General features: G+C 48.7%; 1 protein-coding gene across 9 annotated transcripts in view; it reads right to left on the bottom strand.

Annotated features, from left to right (window-relative positions):
* Positions 1-16,482, bottom strand: part of FRMD5 (FERM domain containing 5) — a 349,168-nt gene that overhangs the window by 10,192 nt on the left and 322,494 nt on the right. For 6 of the 9 annotated variants that reach the window (XM_074393702.1, XM_074393703.1, XM_039469324.2 and 3 more), the window contains 7 exons: positions 11,116-11,204; positions 8,596-8,682; positions 7,945-8,008; positions 7,301-7,392; positions 4,845-4,919; positions 3,577-3,645; positions 2,257-2,363 (listed from right to left, as the gene is read on the bottom strand). In XM_074393702.1, the coding sequence (XP_074249803.1) occupies positions 2,257-2,363; positions 3,577-3,645; positions 4,845-4,919; positions 7,301-7,392; positions 7,945-8,008; positions 8,596-8,682; positions 11,116-11,204 (583 nt within the window). The remainder of the gene's footprint in view (positions 1-2,256; positions 2,364-3,576; positions 3,646-4,844; positions 4,920-7,300; positions 7,393-7,944; positions 8,009-8,595; positions 8,683-11,115; positions 11,205-16,482) is intronic. The other 3 variants (XM_039469327.2, XM_039469330.2, XM_039469325.2) reach the window with 1 other exon arrangement.

The following is a 16,482-nucleotide window of genomic DNA, read 5'->3' as shown; positions in this document are numbered from 1 at the left end:
GTAACAACTCTCAATGAGTTTTGTTCCCACACAGCTTCAGCCCTCCCTCTTTTGGGAATGCTGGTTTCCTGAACGTTCTTCCCTGTTCTGGGAAGTAGCAATGCACAAGCCTCTCCTATTTTATATCCTGCATGGTGCTGGCTTCTCTACGGTCAGCCATTTGTTGGGAAGGACAGCTGTCCCAGCTCTGTGGAACACGGGATGGACCATCTAGCTTCAGCCTCAGGAGGAATGGGAAGGAAAAGCCACAGAGGGGAGAAAGATGTTTCCTCAGAGAAGGAGAAGTTCATTCTACTTCGTGAGATGTATACCCCCAATGAAGAGGGACAGTGAGAGCCAAGCTCAGTTATCTGGCTCAGCCTAAGATGGGAGGAAACACCAGGAGGCTGTCTGATGATGGTCATAAATCCGTAATTCCACTCTTTGCATAATGATTCTACTTGGTAGTCCACAGGCACTCTCCCACACTGAGCTGTGTTCTGCAGTGGGGGCACTGGGCTCAGAGAGATTGAACAACCTGCTCCAGAAAGTGCATGGAAGAGCTCCTAGTCAGACCTTACCTTAGGCATCCTGACCAGGACTCGGCACTGTGCTTGCTGCCTGCCCATAAATGCTTTAGTCTCTTTACAATACTTCTGCACATATAAGCTTCCTTGCAACCAATGGGGTGGGCAAGGAAGATGTTCCTATTTTACAAATGGAGCAATGAAGATACTCAAGTAACTTGATGGTGTTTGTCCAGCCAAGGTTCTCAACCTCTAGTCTCAACCTCTAGACCAGGCGTCCCCAAACTACGGCCCGCCCTGAGGCCATTTATCCTCCCCCACCCCGCCCCCCGCCGCACTTCAGGAAGGGGCACCTCTTTCATTGGTGGTCAGTGAGAGGAGCACAGTATGTGTCGGCCCTCCAATGGTCTGAGGGACAGTGAACTGGCCCCCTGTGTAAAAAGTTTGGGGATGCCTGCTCTAGACCATTAGGAGTTATATTCCAGACTCCGGTAACAAGGAATCTCACATTCACAGTGACACATCCTAAAATCCTAAACACAAATTAGATCTTCCCAGGGAAACAGAGTGATACCCTTCCTAACCTAATTCATTTTCATTCCCCAGCAAGATTCTTACAAAAAAGGCAAAGGCTGTCCCTTCCCAGCTTGCACACTGTTAATCCCAGGAGAGAGAGAGGTATGAACCAATTCTGCTGTCTCCTACTGTATGAGATCTGAGGTCCTAAAAAAACACCGTCTCTGGGAATGAAAGCGCTCAACTTCACATCTGTATCCAGCCTGCGGGTGACCTGGGCCAGTGACAACAGCTGGAGGGCAGTATTCCAAGAGCACCTCCTAACAGCATTAACTACCCAGATTATTGGCCTCAGCTACTGGGGTATCTAGTGCAGTGGAGATACATAGACTTTTCCCCTCTTGCCACCTCGGCCTCCTCCAAAGGAAGGGAAGTGTGGAGGGAGCTGGATCATATTAGATTTCCTGAGACAGTGGTAAGAAATGGAGACAGCAACAGGACAAATTTCATTTTTTTCAGACGGTCTTACTCTGTGGCCCAGGCTGCAGTGCAGTGGCGTGATCTTGGCTCACTGCAACCTCCGCTTCCCAGGTTCAAGCAATCCTCTTGGCTCAACTTCCCAAGTAGCTGGGATTACAGTTGTGAGCAACCATGCCTGGCCCCTTAAAATTTTTTTTTTTTTTTACACAGGCTGGAGAGCAGTGGCTCAATTTCAGCTCACTGCAACCTCTGCCTCCCAGGTTCAAGTGATTCTCCTACCTCAGCCTTCCAAGTAGCTGGGATTACAGTCATCGCCACCACGCCTGGCTAATTTTTTTAGTTTTAGTAAAGACAGGGTTTCACCATTTTGGCCAGGCTGGTCTTGAACTCTTGACCTCATGATCCACCCATCTAGGTCTCCTAATGTGCTGAGATTACAGGCGTAAGCCACCATGCCGGGCATGAAAAGCCTCTTGATGGAAAGCAATTTCAGAACTGCATGGAAGCTGTAGATTCCACATGTGCAAGTCCCACAAAGTACTAACCCAGCACCCTCAAATCCACAACCCCTGCCTAGATACCCGTACCACCCTGTACCCAAGCTAGTATTCCCATCCACTGGATAAAACCTGCCACTGGAGGCTCTTTTCCCCAAGAAATGTGCTGCTGTCACTAATGCAAATTAGCCTCATTTTGAGGTCCCAGATCACAACTTGGAGGACCCCAGTGGTCACCTATAGAAGCTCATGCTCACCTTCCATGATGGAGATGTGAACAGCTCTTCTGCGGGTCCTGGGGACGCTGCTCAGCCTTGGGCCATGGGTTATGGAGGGACAGCTCCGGCTGGGAACCATCCCTGCTCTGCGGTTAAATAAAAAGAACCTTGTTAATTCAGTGCACAGACACATTTGGTGGGCACTTAAGAGTTGAGTACTGACTACTAGAATTGCCTGGTTGTATTAAGTTTTGGTCCTCTCTCTCTCTCTCTCTTTTTTTTTTAAAGACAGAGTCTCGCTCTGTCACTGGGCTGTAGTGCAGTGGCGCGGTCTTGGCTCACTGTAACCTCTGCCTCCTGGGTTCAAGTGATTCTTCTGCCTCAGCCTCCCAAGTAGCGGGGACTGCAGGCACACATCACCACTCCGGCTAATTTTAGTAGAGACTGGGTTTCACCACGTTGGCCAGGCTGGTTTTGAAGTCCTGACCTTGTGATCTGCCTGCCTCGGCCTCCCAAAGTGCTGGGATTACAGGCGTGATCCACTGCACCTGGCCTTTTCTCTCTTTTTAAAAATCTTTAATAACTTCTCTTTGCCTTTGGTCTCTGAATCCCAGTCAGAGACAGGGCTTCAAACTCCTCTACCTCCTTATAAGCCTAGACCCATCTGAACCTTTTTTTTAGTGTGGCAGCAGTGCCACTGGTCTCAGGGGTTGGGGCAAATCTGTCAGAGAGTAGAGCACCAGTATGGGCAGTACTCCTGAAAACATGCCTGGACCAACATTGGCAGCCACCCCTGACTGCCAACAGAGGCTGCTGATGACGGGGTGCCATGTGGAGGGGCAGGCAGTAATGCTCACATTCCTAGAGGCAAAGGCTGGTTGGCAAATCCTAGTCTTGGTCAGTCATATCCTTTCTGGATCTTGGACTCTAGGAGACAGGCTTCTAGAAACAAACAATTTGTGGATCTGCATGAAGCACAGATCCTGAAACTATTTTACACCCTGTGTGGCAGGGCTTTGCGACCATCCTTGCCTTCGTGTAATGGACTGATTCCAGAACCACTGAAATGGTGTGACGTATCTATAATCAATGTCAAGACTTGGGAGGGCAGAAGAGAACTGCTAACTGAGGTAGCATTTGGATCTGATGTACTAGCTGTAGTAGCCCGTCCTCCCCGGCTCTTTCATTAAGGGTCAAAGATTTCTCCCCATTCCTTCTGAGAAGTTTCTTCACCCATCTGCCCTATTCTGCCCCTTTTGGTAGCCACTGGGGCCAGGAGCTTCACAGTACTCAAACTGCTGAATGGAGATCCTGGGATCTGAGCTAGAACTGTTTTGGGGGGATGCCCCAGCAGCCCACCTGTGTATTTCCGGTGGCTCCCGTTTGATCTTAGCACTTGACTCCATGACTTCCTTTGCAACTCGGCCACTATAAGTAGTATAATAAAAACAAGCAGCAAGAAATGAGACTGTGTTCCAGGACAGCTCCTCTCCAAGATCTCAGGTGCTTTCGCTGAATCTGAAAATGGCCTCTGTGGCCCACCCATTCCCCAATGTTTTCATCATTAAGAAAGGCTTGCGGCAGGGCGCGGTGGCTCAAGCTTGTAATCCCAGCACTTTGGGAGGCCGAGGCGGGTGGATCACGAGGTCAAGAGATCGAGACCATCCAGGTCAACATGGTGAAACCCCGTCTCTACTAAAATACAAAAAATTAGCTGGGCATGGTGGCGCGTGCCTGTAATCCCAGCTACTCAGGAGGCTGAGACAGGAGAATTGCCCGAACCCAGGAGGCGGAGGTTGCGGTGAGCCGAGATCGCGCCATTGCACTCCAGCCTGGGTAACAAGAGCGAAACTCCGTCTCAAAAAAAAAAAAAAAAAAAAAGAAAGGCTTGCTTGTTGAGGTAGAGTTCTAAAGCGTTGTGACAGCCTATCTGAGAGAGCTCTCTCTATGTCTAAGAGAGTCTTTAGGATCTTCCATTCTCATTTAGGAACAATTCCTCATTTTCTGGCATGTTACAATTGCATCACAAAAAAACATGAAGCAACCTTTAGATAGTGAGACATGAAAAGAGTAATTGTTATAGTTCTGATTTTGCTGCTGTTGAAGAGAAAGGGAAGATACATATTTATTTTTCATTTTCTTGGAGACAGGGTCTTGCTCCCAGGCTGAAGTACAGTGGTGTAATCATGGCTCACTGCAGCCTCAACCTTCTGAGCTCAAGCAATTCTCCCACCTCAGCCTCCCAAGTAGCTGGGACTACAGGTGTGCACCACCATGCCCAGCTATTTTTTTATATTTTTTTTGTAGAGATGGGTTTCACCATGTTGCCCAGGCTGGTCTCGAACTCCTGGCCTCAGGTGATCCATCTGCCTCAGCCTCCCAGAGTGCCAGGATTATAGGCGTAAGCCACTATGGTTTGCCGATATACCTTAAGACCCTACAGACAAATAGCTGTAGGGAAGGAAGGAAATAGTAACAGGGTCATAAGACAGGAGAATTGGATGGAAACCTCAGGCTTTTCTGAGCCTTCCCCAGTTTCTCTGTTCTCAAGGATAAGGACCACTGAATGTTCTCCAGAGAAGGGTCTGAAAATAGATCCATAATGGTTACTTACTGTCACTATTTACCTGTATCGGAACCGGCTCCCTTTAAAGAATAAGTTGCTGCTGGACACTGTGCGGACTTGGCTTGACTTCTCCAGCCTGCAGCAAGACAAAGTCCAGTGTGACAGAGGGCCTGAACTACCTCACCCAGGCTAAGGCAGCACACCCCCAACTTTCAAAGTCTACTTGAAACTCTTCAGGAAAAATCCCTTTATAGTCCACACTTGTCTCCGACTGTTATTTAGGATCTGGGGGCTGTGCTCCTGCCTCAGTGCCCAGGACTGTCACATGGAAACCCATTTTGGTGTTGGGAGAGTGAAGGCCCCCGCAAAATGCTTCATAGGTTTTACGAGGGGGACTGAGAGAACACTTGCTCGGGTCGATGGTCTGGGGAATAACAGAATGCCACCCATCTGATCTCAGCCAGGCCACTTATTAGCAATGTGATATGACTTCAGGTACATTTCCTTCCCTCTTAGCTTTACCCTTCTAAAATGATGAAGCTGGGACTGCTGGATCTCAGGGGTCTCTTTTCCAGTGCCCGTATTTGATCTTGTGTCTGTCTGGGTGATTTGGGTAGAGAAGAGGGTGGGGGCTGCCCTTCCTGTTCCATCTCCCTCTTGGAGGGTCCTAAAATACATGACCATGGTAAAGACTGAGAAATCCTGCAATGAAGAAACTAGCTTAACTTTAATAAAAGTTCCATCATGTATTTGAATTTGGAGGTTTCCTCCCTCCCCCAGAATATCTATTTGATATCTCTTTTGAGGCTGATGTGGAGCTCTGTGATACTTTTTCCTGGGTGACTTCACTAGCCCATTAGCTCTCTCAGCCTGGGCTAAGCTGCTCACAGAGAAGTCTCCTAAGATGGGATCCACCTATAACATGACCAGGTGCCTATGGTACTGATCCAGCCAGCGACCCATGTGGGTCTGAAACCTGTGCTATGAGCAGTGAGTAGAAGCTGTCTCCACATCCATGAAGAGTTCCTGGGAGACACCATCCCTGCCTGTCTCAGGGTTCCAGGACATCTGGCTGCTTACCCTCCTGCCTGGGCATGTTCTTGCATCTGACTGGGCTCCTGCCAAAGCATCACGCCAAAGGCAGGACTAGGGATCTGTATGTGAAAGACACTGAGCAAGGCCAAAGCACTGCTGCCAGAGACTTGGCATACCTGGGGATCTGACCCTGGCTAGAGGCTTTTACCACTTAACAAAACATTAGGGAGGCAACGGAAAACTGAAAAATGACCTCGGTTTCCAGAGTGGGTGCAGGCAGGGCTGCGTGGGTATGGAGATCTACTTGTGGGAACACTCAGAAATCGAGTGTGGTCACAGGTTCAGAAGCACACTTCTGTTTCCATGACACAGATGGGAAAACCAAGCCCTTAAGAAATGGTGCTGAAGGCATGAAAAGACAAGAGACAAGAAGATTGCTTCTGTTTGCATTAGACCGTTTGGCAGAGAGAAAGGGACGTCTTCCACATACACCATTTCCAGGGCAGTGACAGCTTGGTGTGGAGCAGGCCCCTGTCTGTTAGTGCCTTCCTCTCTCTGCTAGGGAGACCCATGAGACCCCATCCTTCCTGGGCTGCTCCTCAGTCCAACAAGCAGGAGTTTGCATCTCAAGTTGCTTCTCTCTAGGTTCAGGTAACCACCTGGATTACATCCTCACAGGCAAAGAGCGGGTGGTAGCTAAAGAAAATAAATGTTTTCTTGACTTTCTATGGACAGTAGGGACTGAACAGGACGGAAATGTGACCACGCCAAAGTCTCCCCTGAGTGTATTCTTCAGGAGAAGAAAGGCTGCTGATTCAGTGAATCCTTGATTCTGGTATGAACACATAGTGAGTATGAAGCAATTCAGAATGCCTTTCTAAGAAACAGCCTCTGGGGCTGTGGTGCTGGCAACTGGAAGGACAGCAACCCCATAACAGCTAGCAGGCAGCAGAATCTTCCCTGGGGAGGAGCATGGTGCCACTTGGCCCCGAGCAGTTCTCATCTTTCCAGGATCCTTCAGGTTACTGAAGCTGGGACCTGGCCTGTCAGGGGCATTTGGTGAGAGCAGGGCTCACCCCAGGTAGAAAATACCACACACTCTGTCTTGCCTTGACCTCATTCATATACATCTTAGTGAAGCATAAATCATTACGGTATATTTTTAAAGTAAGGCCAAGGGGTTTAGTGAGACATGCTTTACCTGACTTCACCCCTGTGACGGGCCATTTCTTCACTCCCTTAATGCTTTTATAACCACTTTCTTAATCAAAGAAAACAACACAAAAGCCCTACATATTTTACAAAATCCCTTTGGTAGGCAAAGCTCTTGCCTTTGGCCTCAACCTGGCTTCTCAGGAACTGTCAAGCTCTTGCCCAATTCCAGCTACCCTGCCCCAGGCTCCTGGGCACGTGGCCTCCTGTCCTGACTCTTTGTGACTCTGGCTCTGAGAAAGACAGTCCCCATCACATGTATCCACTCACTTGTAGAAGGCTTGGTTCTCAATTCCACATTTCCAGAGGTGCTTACACGCTTCGGGAGTTGGAGCAAAATATGTAAGAATAATTTTCTTTTCCTGCAAAAATTTCCACATAGATATCGCTAAGTATGGATGGAGAAGTAAAGGGTGAAGCTGATGAGGACCCTGACTCCAGAGCTGTTAGAGGTCCTGGCAGCTGGCTAGTTGGAGGGGAGGGCCCATGGGACCCACTGGAGCGGAGCTCAGTTCAGTGCATCACGTCGCACTTGACAAGTCCAATCAGGATAAGTCTCAGCTGGCACAAAACTGGCACAAATTGAACCAGGCGAGCTCTTGGTGAGAAGGTGGCTCTTGCCTTTGGAATTTCCATATATATGAAAAAAAAAAAAAAAAAAAAGAGTCTTCCTTTGCATCTCCTGGAAGTGGAGATCTCTTGAGTGGAAGCTCTGGGTGTCAACAGCATCCCTGAGGAGTCCTGTGCTCCAGGGCCTTCCTCCCCCTTTGCATCGTACCTCCAGGTCCTGACCTTGGTTTTGGCTTAGCATGTGGGTGGCTTGGCTCTACTGGGATCCCTCAAGCTTGGCTCTGGCCACCAGGAAGCATCCTATCACCCCAGCCCTCCCTGAAGAGAAGGAAGCCAGCACTCACCTCTTTCTGACTTACGTATAAATAGAAAGTCTTTCCTTCAAATTTCAGCTTGGTCACCTCATTCCTAGAAGCACAAAGATAGTGCCTGTCACCTCATTGCGGGCTGCTTGTTCCAGTTAAATCTTGTAGATGCAAAGCCCACCCCAACTGGAAGGGGCTCCAGGCACAGACACAATTTTAGCCAAAATTAGAACTGAAACAAGACAGCAGCGCAGAGGCCTTAGAGAACGTTGTTGAAACAGTTCAATCCACAGTTTTCTGGTCAATCACACTATAGTAATAGGGTGACAGGAGGATTTCAGGATTATCAACAGTGGCTGTAAAAGGGAAACATTTGCATGGAAAGTGAGTCTAGGTAGAGTATCCAGGGTCATTTCAGGACTGGGTTCATAACACAGGTGCATTATCTGGATGGGACTGTCAAACGTAAGATGCCACAGGTAGCTGATGAGGCCAAAGTTCAAGATACAGCAAATAATGAGAAACAATGCAACCAGGTTCTGAGGGAGTTGAGTCTTTCAGGTGACTGTGCCACTGGATGGAAAATGCAGTTTAATGCAGACAAATGTCAAACAATCTCAGGGAGCGGGGCAGGGCAACATACCAAAGAGAGAGAACAGATTACATGGAACAGTCATGCAGCGTACTGACCAGGAAAGGGGCTTAGGGGTTATTGTAGAAAAATCCTTGAAGCCACCAGCCCAGTGAATGGCTGCAGTAAAAGAGGCAAACAGGATACTGGGGTACATCACCCGTGGGACAGACACAAATCAGAAGAAGTGACATGGTTACTATACATGGCACGGCCTAGACCTCACCTCCACATCCACTTCCTGCTCTCAGCCTTGGTTACATTTGCAAAATGGAAAAACTACTGGGTCTTAGGTGAATGTCCCTGAGAGCCAGAGAACTAGGACTCAGCATTGGTCGCTCCTCGCTTCCCTTCTATCTGCCCAACATAGCTGCCCTCTGGAGCCTCTCAGCCCTCTCCATGAAACTGGAGGCCCCATTTCTCTACCCAACTGGGATCCCCAAAGCAGTTCTGGTCATGCACATCCACCTCCACTTGGCCGCTAATTTTTTTTAAATAATTTCTAGGGAGATTACCTCAATATCCTAAGAAATAGTAGAAAGGTATTGAGAATCATGTATCCAATTTATTGCTGGACAAAGTTCAGGGGACAGAGGAAAACCACTTGTTCTTTGTGGTCCTGGAAATCATGGCCGGGGTCAGGATGAGATTTCACAACTTCTGACCACCAGTTCTGAGCTAACACAAGCCACATGGTAACCCTTCCCTGTATGATTCCCTCTCAAACTCCCTCTCAATCAATCATCAATCTCATGCGCACACACAATATGATAAATGCCAATTGGTTAATATATACACAAGCACATAGATCATCTAGGTTCCAACAAGCAAGCTAGGAAAGGAGTTTTATTTTGAAGGTGAGATTGGGTTTACATCTATTATTACAGAGTTGACACATGGTGAAGAGGAGACTTCCAGAAGAAGTAGTGCATGAGAAAAGCCATGGAAAGAAAAGCATCTGTGAGAACTAGGAGACATCATGGCTTCTGGAGGGGTAGGGATAATTTAGGGACTGCAGGTGTCTGTAACAGGTGTGTCCTACTTGTTTCTAGCTAAATATGCCCCCTGACAGGGACCTGAGGCAACAGCTACTCTGGCTGGAATGTTGCCCAGTATCTGGGCCCTCTAAGGAACATCAAATAGCCCAGATGTATCTAGGCAGCAGAGGCCCCACACTAGGAGGGCTGTGGCCTGATCCTGCTCATTGTCTTTTTCTGAAAAGCATTTGGTTGGACAGGAGATTCCAAAACCTCACATCTTCACCCAGAGAGCACAGTGAAATAGGCTGACTTGGGGATGCCTAGGAAACATGTATGTCAGGGTGTATTCTGGTAATTCCAGGACAGCAGCTGCCTTGTATCAGGCTGTTGTCCTGGGGAATGAGGCCTCACCCCGAGGCATGTGTGAGGAACAATTTCACCAGCACTCTGGCTGATGATCGTAATGCCATCCTTCACAAAAGCAAGATGGGCTGGAAAGGTGTTATCTGTCCTCAAGCTCAAGCTCAGTTGGGGAGCTGAAGAGGGCACAGCAGGGCAGATGGCCTGCAGTAGCTCTGGCAGAACGCTGACTAGGAAGCACCTGTACTCAAGATTCGTCATGAGCTGTCCTGGAGAAGGCAAAGAAACCAAGCAGGCTTCCCTCCACTGAACTCTGTTGGACCAGGAAGCCACTTACCTAAGCCCCTAGGAGGAGTTGGCCAGCTTAGACTTGGCAGTCTGACACTCAGGAAGGTAAAGAAATCACAGGAGCTTAGTAGAATATGCAAAATGTTTTGATGCCGACAGATGTTTGTATGGGCTGGCCACCTAAAGGGTCTCCAGGAGATCCAAATGTCAATCAACAAACTAGAGTCTTCCCAGAGGCATGCAGCAGAACCCACCCCAAACAAAACAGAGAGGGGTAGGAGAGGAAGCAGTTCAGAGTAGCTGCAGCGGAGGCAGTGGCTCTTGCCTGTGAGATGGGAGTGGAGAGGGGAGGGAAGTAAGAGTGGGAATGTGACTCCTGGAGGCTGAGGACATTTAAATGCCAAAGAGGGAGAGGAGTGAGACAGCAGCAGACACAATGCCCACAGTGAGGCCTGGTCGGAGAAGGCTGTTTTGCTAAAGTAACAGGGTGACTTATATGTGCTCCAGGGGTCACTATCTGTGAGCCCCCTCCCCACTCTTGTTAGCAGAGCAGGTAAGGGCACTAAGCCATCCACCGAGATGGTTCAGAACAGCCAGCTCAACAGGGCTGGCTACCGCCCTCAGTGGGTGATACCCTCAAGGACTTAGTTCTTACAGGAACTTTGCTCAGCTAACACTGCCTCCAGCCCCAGGCCTCTCACCCTCCCCAGAAATCAAACCTTTTATCCCTTTTCCTCTCTGGAAAGGCTGTTGGCTCTCAGGGACACCCCTTTGGAAGAACAGGATGCCTAGGAAGAGACCACTCCCTTCATCAGTAACCACTATCAACGCAAGGCTTTGGAGAGGGCTCTGAACCAGAACTGCCCAATCACAGACAAAGGACATGGGAACCATCGCCCCTCCCCAGTTGGTGAGATATAAAGAGCCTGTTTTGGAAATGAAGACGCTCACCATTTAATGAAGTGGACCCTCTTGTTTCCTTGAAGAACAACAAACCCAAAAGGAGTGAAGGCCAGAAATGCAGCATTTCCTGACACGTCCTGCAACACAAAAAGACTTCTCACTGGGTGATGCAGGCATAGAGGTGAAAGGGTGAGAAACACAGCTGTTCATAGGTGACACAGGGTTAACACTTGGCAATAGGTAGCAGAGTGAAAAGCATGTCATCTGGAATCACAAGACCACAGTTTGAGTCTCAGCCTTGCCACTTGCCAGCTGCATGACTCCAGGCAAGTTACTTACTAAGCCTCAGTGCCCAGATCTGTTAAGTTGTAGTTCATAATGATACCAACCTTAGAAGGTTGCTGTGAACATCCAAAGAGATAGGCAACACCTCATGCATTGCTGATGGGATCGTAAAATGGTCACTTTGAGAAAGAGTTTGAAAGTCATTTAAATTGTTAAAAATAGGCTGGGCGCGGTGGCTCAAGCCTGTAATCCCAGCACTTTGGGAGGCCGAGGCGGGTGGATCATGAGGTCGAGAGTTCGAGACTATCCTGGTCGACATGGTGAAACCCCGTCTCTACTAAAAATACAAAAAATTAGCTGGGCATGGTGGCACGTGCCTGTAATCCCAGCTACTCAGGAGGCTGAGGCAGGAGAATTGCCTGAACCCAGGAGGCGGAGGTTGCGGTGAGCCGAGATCGCGCCATTGCACTCTAGCCTGGGTAACAAGAGCGAAACTCCGTCTCAAAAAAAAAAAAAAAAAAAAAAAAAATTGTTAAAAATAGAGTTACCATATGACCCAGCAATTCCACTCTTCAGTATGTGCCTGGAGAATTAAAAATGCACATCCACAGAGAAACTGCTACATGTCTGTTAATAACAGCACTATGTGTAAGAGCTAAACAGTAGAAACAACCCAATCCATTTTCCAGTGTAAAGTTTCTGTTAACTGATAAATGAATAAACAAGTGGTATATTATGATACAGTAGAATCCTATTCAGCAGTAAAAAGGAACGAAGTACTGATAGACGCTACAACACGGGTGAACATTGAAAACATTATGCCAAGTGAAAGAAGCCAGTCATAAAGAATCATGTTGTAATCTTTTAGCTCTGTCAATATACTAAAAACCACTGAATTGTACACTTCAAAATGGCGCATTTGGGCCAGCACGGTGGCTCACGCCTGTCATCCCAGCAGTCTGGGAGGCCAAGGTAAGTGGATTGCGAGGTCAGGAGTTCGAGACCAGCCTGACCAACGTGGTAAAACCCCATCTCTACTAAAAATACAAAAATTAGACAGGTGTGGTGGCAGGTGCCTGTAATCCCAGTTACTCAGGAGGCTGAGGCAAGAGAATCACTTGAACCTGGGAGGCAGAAGTTGCAGTGAGCTGAGATAACACCACTGCATTCCAGCCTGGGAGACAGAGCAAGACTCCATCTCAAAAAAAAAAAGTTGGGCAGGGGCACATTTGGCTGAGTATGGTGGATCATGCCTGTAATTCCAGCACTTTGGGAGGCTGAGGAGGGCAGATCACCTGAGGTCAGGAGTTTGAGACCAGCCTGACCAACATGGTGAAACCCCATGTTTACTAAAAATACACATTAGCTAGGCGTTGTGGCACGTGCCTGTGGTCCCAGCTACTCAGGAGGCTGAGACGGGAGAATCACTTGAACCCAGGAGGCAGAGGTTGCAGTGAGCTGAGATCACGGCACTGCACTTCAGCCTGGGCAACTGGGCAAGACTCCGTCTCAAACAAAACAAAACACATTTTATATGTGGATTATATCTTAAAAGGCTGTCATTAAAGAGTGGGGGGTTTGTTATCACTTTCATAATAGTCCTATAACATTGGGCCCCTCAGGGAAGTTTAGCTGAAGAAAAAAATAAAGAGCAACTGGCCAAACAGAACAGTTGCCTTCAGCTCTGAGATGCCTGAACCAACAGAGAGGGTGTCCTGGTCGCTGGCACCATCAGTGGGTAAACACCAAGCTTGAGGCTCCATTGAACACAGCAGGGAGCGGGTGCAGCAGAAGCTGCAGGTCCTGCGTCCTCATGTGGGAAAGTCAGCTCTGTGAGGACTAGGCTGGGTGGAGGATTTTGCCCTCCCAGAGGGGCTTCCTTTGTGACAGGGGCGTGAGGTGAGATTTTGTGACATCAGGCTACATGAGTGGCTCTGGAGAGGGTATGAGTGTGTTGAGGTGACCAGAAACTTATGCCGTGATGCTGGTCAAACGTGTCTGCGGGAGAGTTTTCTGGGCCACAGCTCAGGTGGTGCCATGGAGTCAGGGCCAAACGCTGGGCATGAGGCATGGGTATGGGGGCGAAGGCTGCCGGCTGGGCCAGGTCGGACTAAGGTTTGGCTCTCTTGGTCTCTCAGGTTTCAGGGCTCGGCTCCTTGGCACAGATTCTCAGCCTGATTGGTCCTAAGAACAGTGGGGCCTCTGCAGGGCCTCATGAGTCCTGCCTCAAGAAGCAATACAGTTTTGCTTTAAAACTATCTCTCAGAGTCAGGGTTATAAGTGTGAGCATCTGGGTCCAGGGAATAAACTGAGTATATGTTTGGTAAACATTTGTAATTAATGTATTGTTATTATTGTCCTTTCCTCAGGGTCTGTCATAATCTAGACACTTGGCTACACAATGTCATGGGCACAACAAAAAGCTGTTTAAAAATAACTGGAATACAGACATTGTGAAGCCACAGGGCTGGATTTCCTCCTGCTTGTCATCAGTGCTTGGTGGTGGTTATTACTATCTGAGTACCAGGCACTGCCCACAAACACTGTTCCTGCCAGGAGGCACCAGGGCTAACCTGGCAGGCTTGGCAGAGGTATGGGTCAGGGAAGGGTGGCTTGCCTCTTCTGCTCACTGTGCAAGTAGGACCCAGGGAAGCTCTATAATTGCAGGCTTAGAAAAACAGAGGCTGGGAGTGGAGACCTTATTGTGTGACTGCTGGTGTAGAAAGGGCCTGCAGAAAATGTTGAACAGATGAAGGTGTAAGACAGTGGGGTGGGTCTGAGGGGCCAGTTTGGCTGCAGTGGGGAACATCCATGTGTGGGTAAAAATGAGAAGGGAGGCAGAGATGGGGCAGAGGCATGGAAGGGGTCATAATGCTCGCTGAGATAGAGGAAAGACCTAGGAAGAAGAGGTGGAGGGATGGAAATGAAGCCTTGGGCCTGCAGTGGGGTAGCAGACAGCCTGAAATAATAGGGGAAGAAGTAGGGAAGGGAGGTGGGGGGACAAGCAGGGGAGGGAGACAGCAGAGGAGCCCCTCTGCTTCTTCCACTCTGGCTCATACAGGCAGTGACTTGCAGAAGAGCGCCCCCACTAGAACCACAGTGCTGTGGGCTGAGTCAAACCGCTTGGGTCCAGGTCCAGCTCTGCCACTTACTGTGTGGCTGTGGCCAGGTCCTTAATTTCTCCACGATTCAGACTCCTTGTCTTATAATGAGGGTTTGATCATATTATCTACCTCATAGGTTATGTTTAGGAAGCACCCCACAAATGCTAGTGGCCATGGGGTTTTTGTTTTAGAGACAGGGTCTCACCATATTGCCCAGGTAGCTCTTGAACTCCCAGGCTCAAGTGATCCGCCCACCTCAGCCTCCCAAAGTGCTGGCATTACAGACATGAGCTACCACGCCTGTGTTTGTTAATATTATTAGGGCTGGTAATAGTTAGCTGAGTTTGTTTAAATTAATACAAATCCTTTTTTAAAAGAAATCTAGGCCGGTAGATCACAAGGTCAGGAGTTCAAGACCAGCCTGACCAACATGGTGAAATCTCGTCTCTACTAAAAATACAAAAATTGCCGGGCACGGTGGCTCAAGCCTGTAATCTCAGCACTTTGGGAGGCCAAGGCAGGTGGATCACGAGGTCGAGAGATCGAGACCATCCTCGTCAACATGGTGAAACCCCGTCTCTACTAAAAATAGAAAAAATTAGCTGGGCATGGTGGTGCGTGCCTGTAATCCCAGCTACTCAGGAGGCTGAGGCAGGAGAATTGCCTGAACCCCGGAGGCGGAGGTTGCGGTGAGCCGAGATCGCGCCATTGCACTCCAGCCTGGGTAACAAGAGCGAAACTCCGTCTCAAAAAAAAAAAAAATACAAAAATTAGCTGGGCATGGTGGCGGGTACCTGTAATCCTAGCTACTCAGGAGGCTGAGGCAGGAGAATCGCTTGAACCCGGGAGGTGGAGGTTGCAGTGAGCTGAGACTGTGCCATACCACTGCAGTCTGGGCTACAGAGCCAGATTCTGTATCCAAAAAAAAAGAAGGCTAGGCTCAGTGGCTCACACCTGTCATCCCAGGACTTTGGGAGGCCAAGGAGTGTGGATCATGAGGTCAGAAGTTCAAGACCAGCCTGACTAAGATGCTGGAACCCTGTCTCTACTAAAAATACAAAAAAAATTAGGTGAGCATGGTGGTGGGCACCTGTGGTACCAGCTACTTGGGAGGTTGAGGCAGGAAAATCGCTTGAACCCAGGAGGTGGAGGTTGCAGTGAGCTGAGATCGTGCCACTGCACTCTAGCCTGGTGACAGAGCAAGACTTCGTCACAAAAAAAAAAAAAGAAAAGAAAAACAGAAAGCTAACATTTTACTATTATTCCTGATGTTGACAGATTTAAATTTTGCTAGTTAAGAAACAAAAATGCGGCTGGGCGCAGTGGCTCAAGCCTGTAATCCCAGCACTTTGGGAGGCCGAGGCGGGTGGATCACGAGGTCGAGAGATCGAGACCATCCCGGTCAACATAGTGAAACCCCGTCTCTACTAAAAATACAAAAAAGTAGCTGGGCATGGTGGCACGTGCCTGTAATCCCAGCTACTCGGGAGGCTGAAGCAGGAGAATTGCCTGAACCCAGGAGGCGGAGGTTGCGGTGAGCCGAGATCGCGCCATTGCACTCCAGCCTGGGTAACAAGAGCGAAACTCTGTCTCAAAAAAAAAAAAAAGAAACAAAAATGTGGGAAGTTAGAATGAAAAAAGGGAAGTAATTAATTGTTAGGGGACCACGGAGGAGTGAGAAAGAGAAGGGAATAGAGCCCATGACACAGTCAGAGATCCGTCAGAATCTTCTCAGTGACCTGTGTCCCTCTGGGCAGAGCAAAGGGAAGTCAGTCCCACAAGATGGGTGGTGCTGGCCAGGCTGCCCTGCATCCTGCAGATACCTCAGAGCTGGCCTCTGAGTGAAGGCAGGTGTTAGAGTGAGAGTTAGAGGGGCAAAGCCTCTCCTAACCAGACTGGCTGCTTTGCTGCAGAGAGCTGGGAATAAACCCCAATGAGGTGCCACATCATTTTATAAGTAATAGTAACTTGAACAATCCCAATGCAGTCTGTCATATGAAGAGAGCAATTCTCCAAACTGTTTCAA

Source organism: Saimiri boliviensis, chromosome 2 (assembly GCF_048565385.1).
Source record: "Saimiri boliviensis isolate mSaiBol1 chromosome 2, mSaiBol1.pri, whole genome shotgun sequence".
NCBI classification, from domain to species: Eukaryota; Metazoa; Chordata; class Mammalia; order Primates; family Cebidae; genus Saimiri; species Saimiri boliviensis.
Note: the sequence above shows the minus strand (reverse complement) of the source record. Positions and strands in the feature narration are given on the sequence as shown.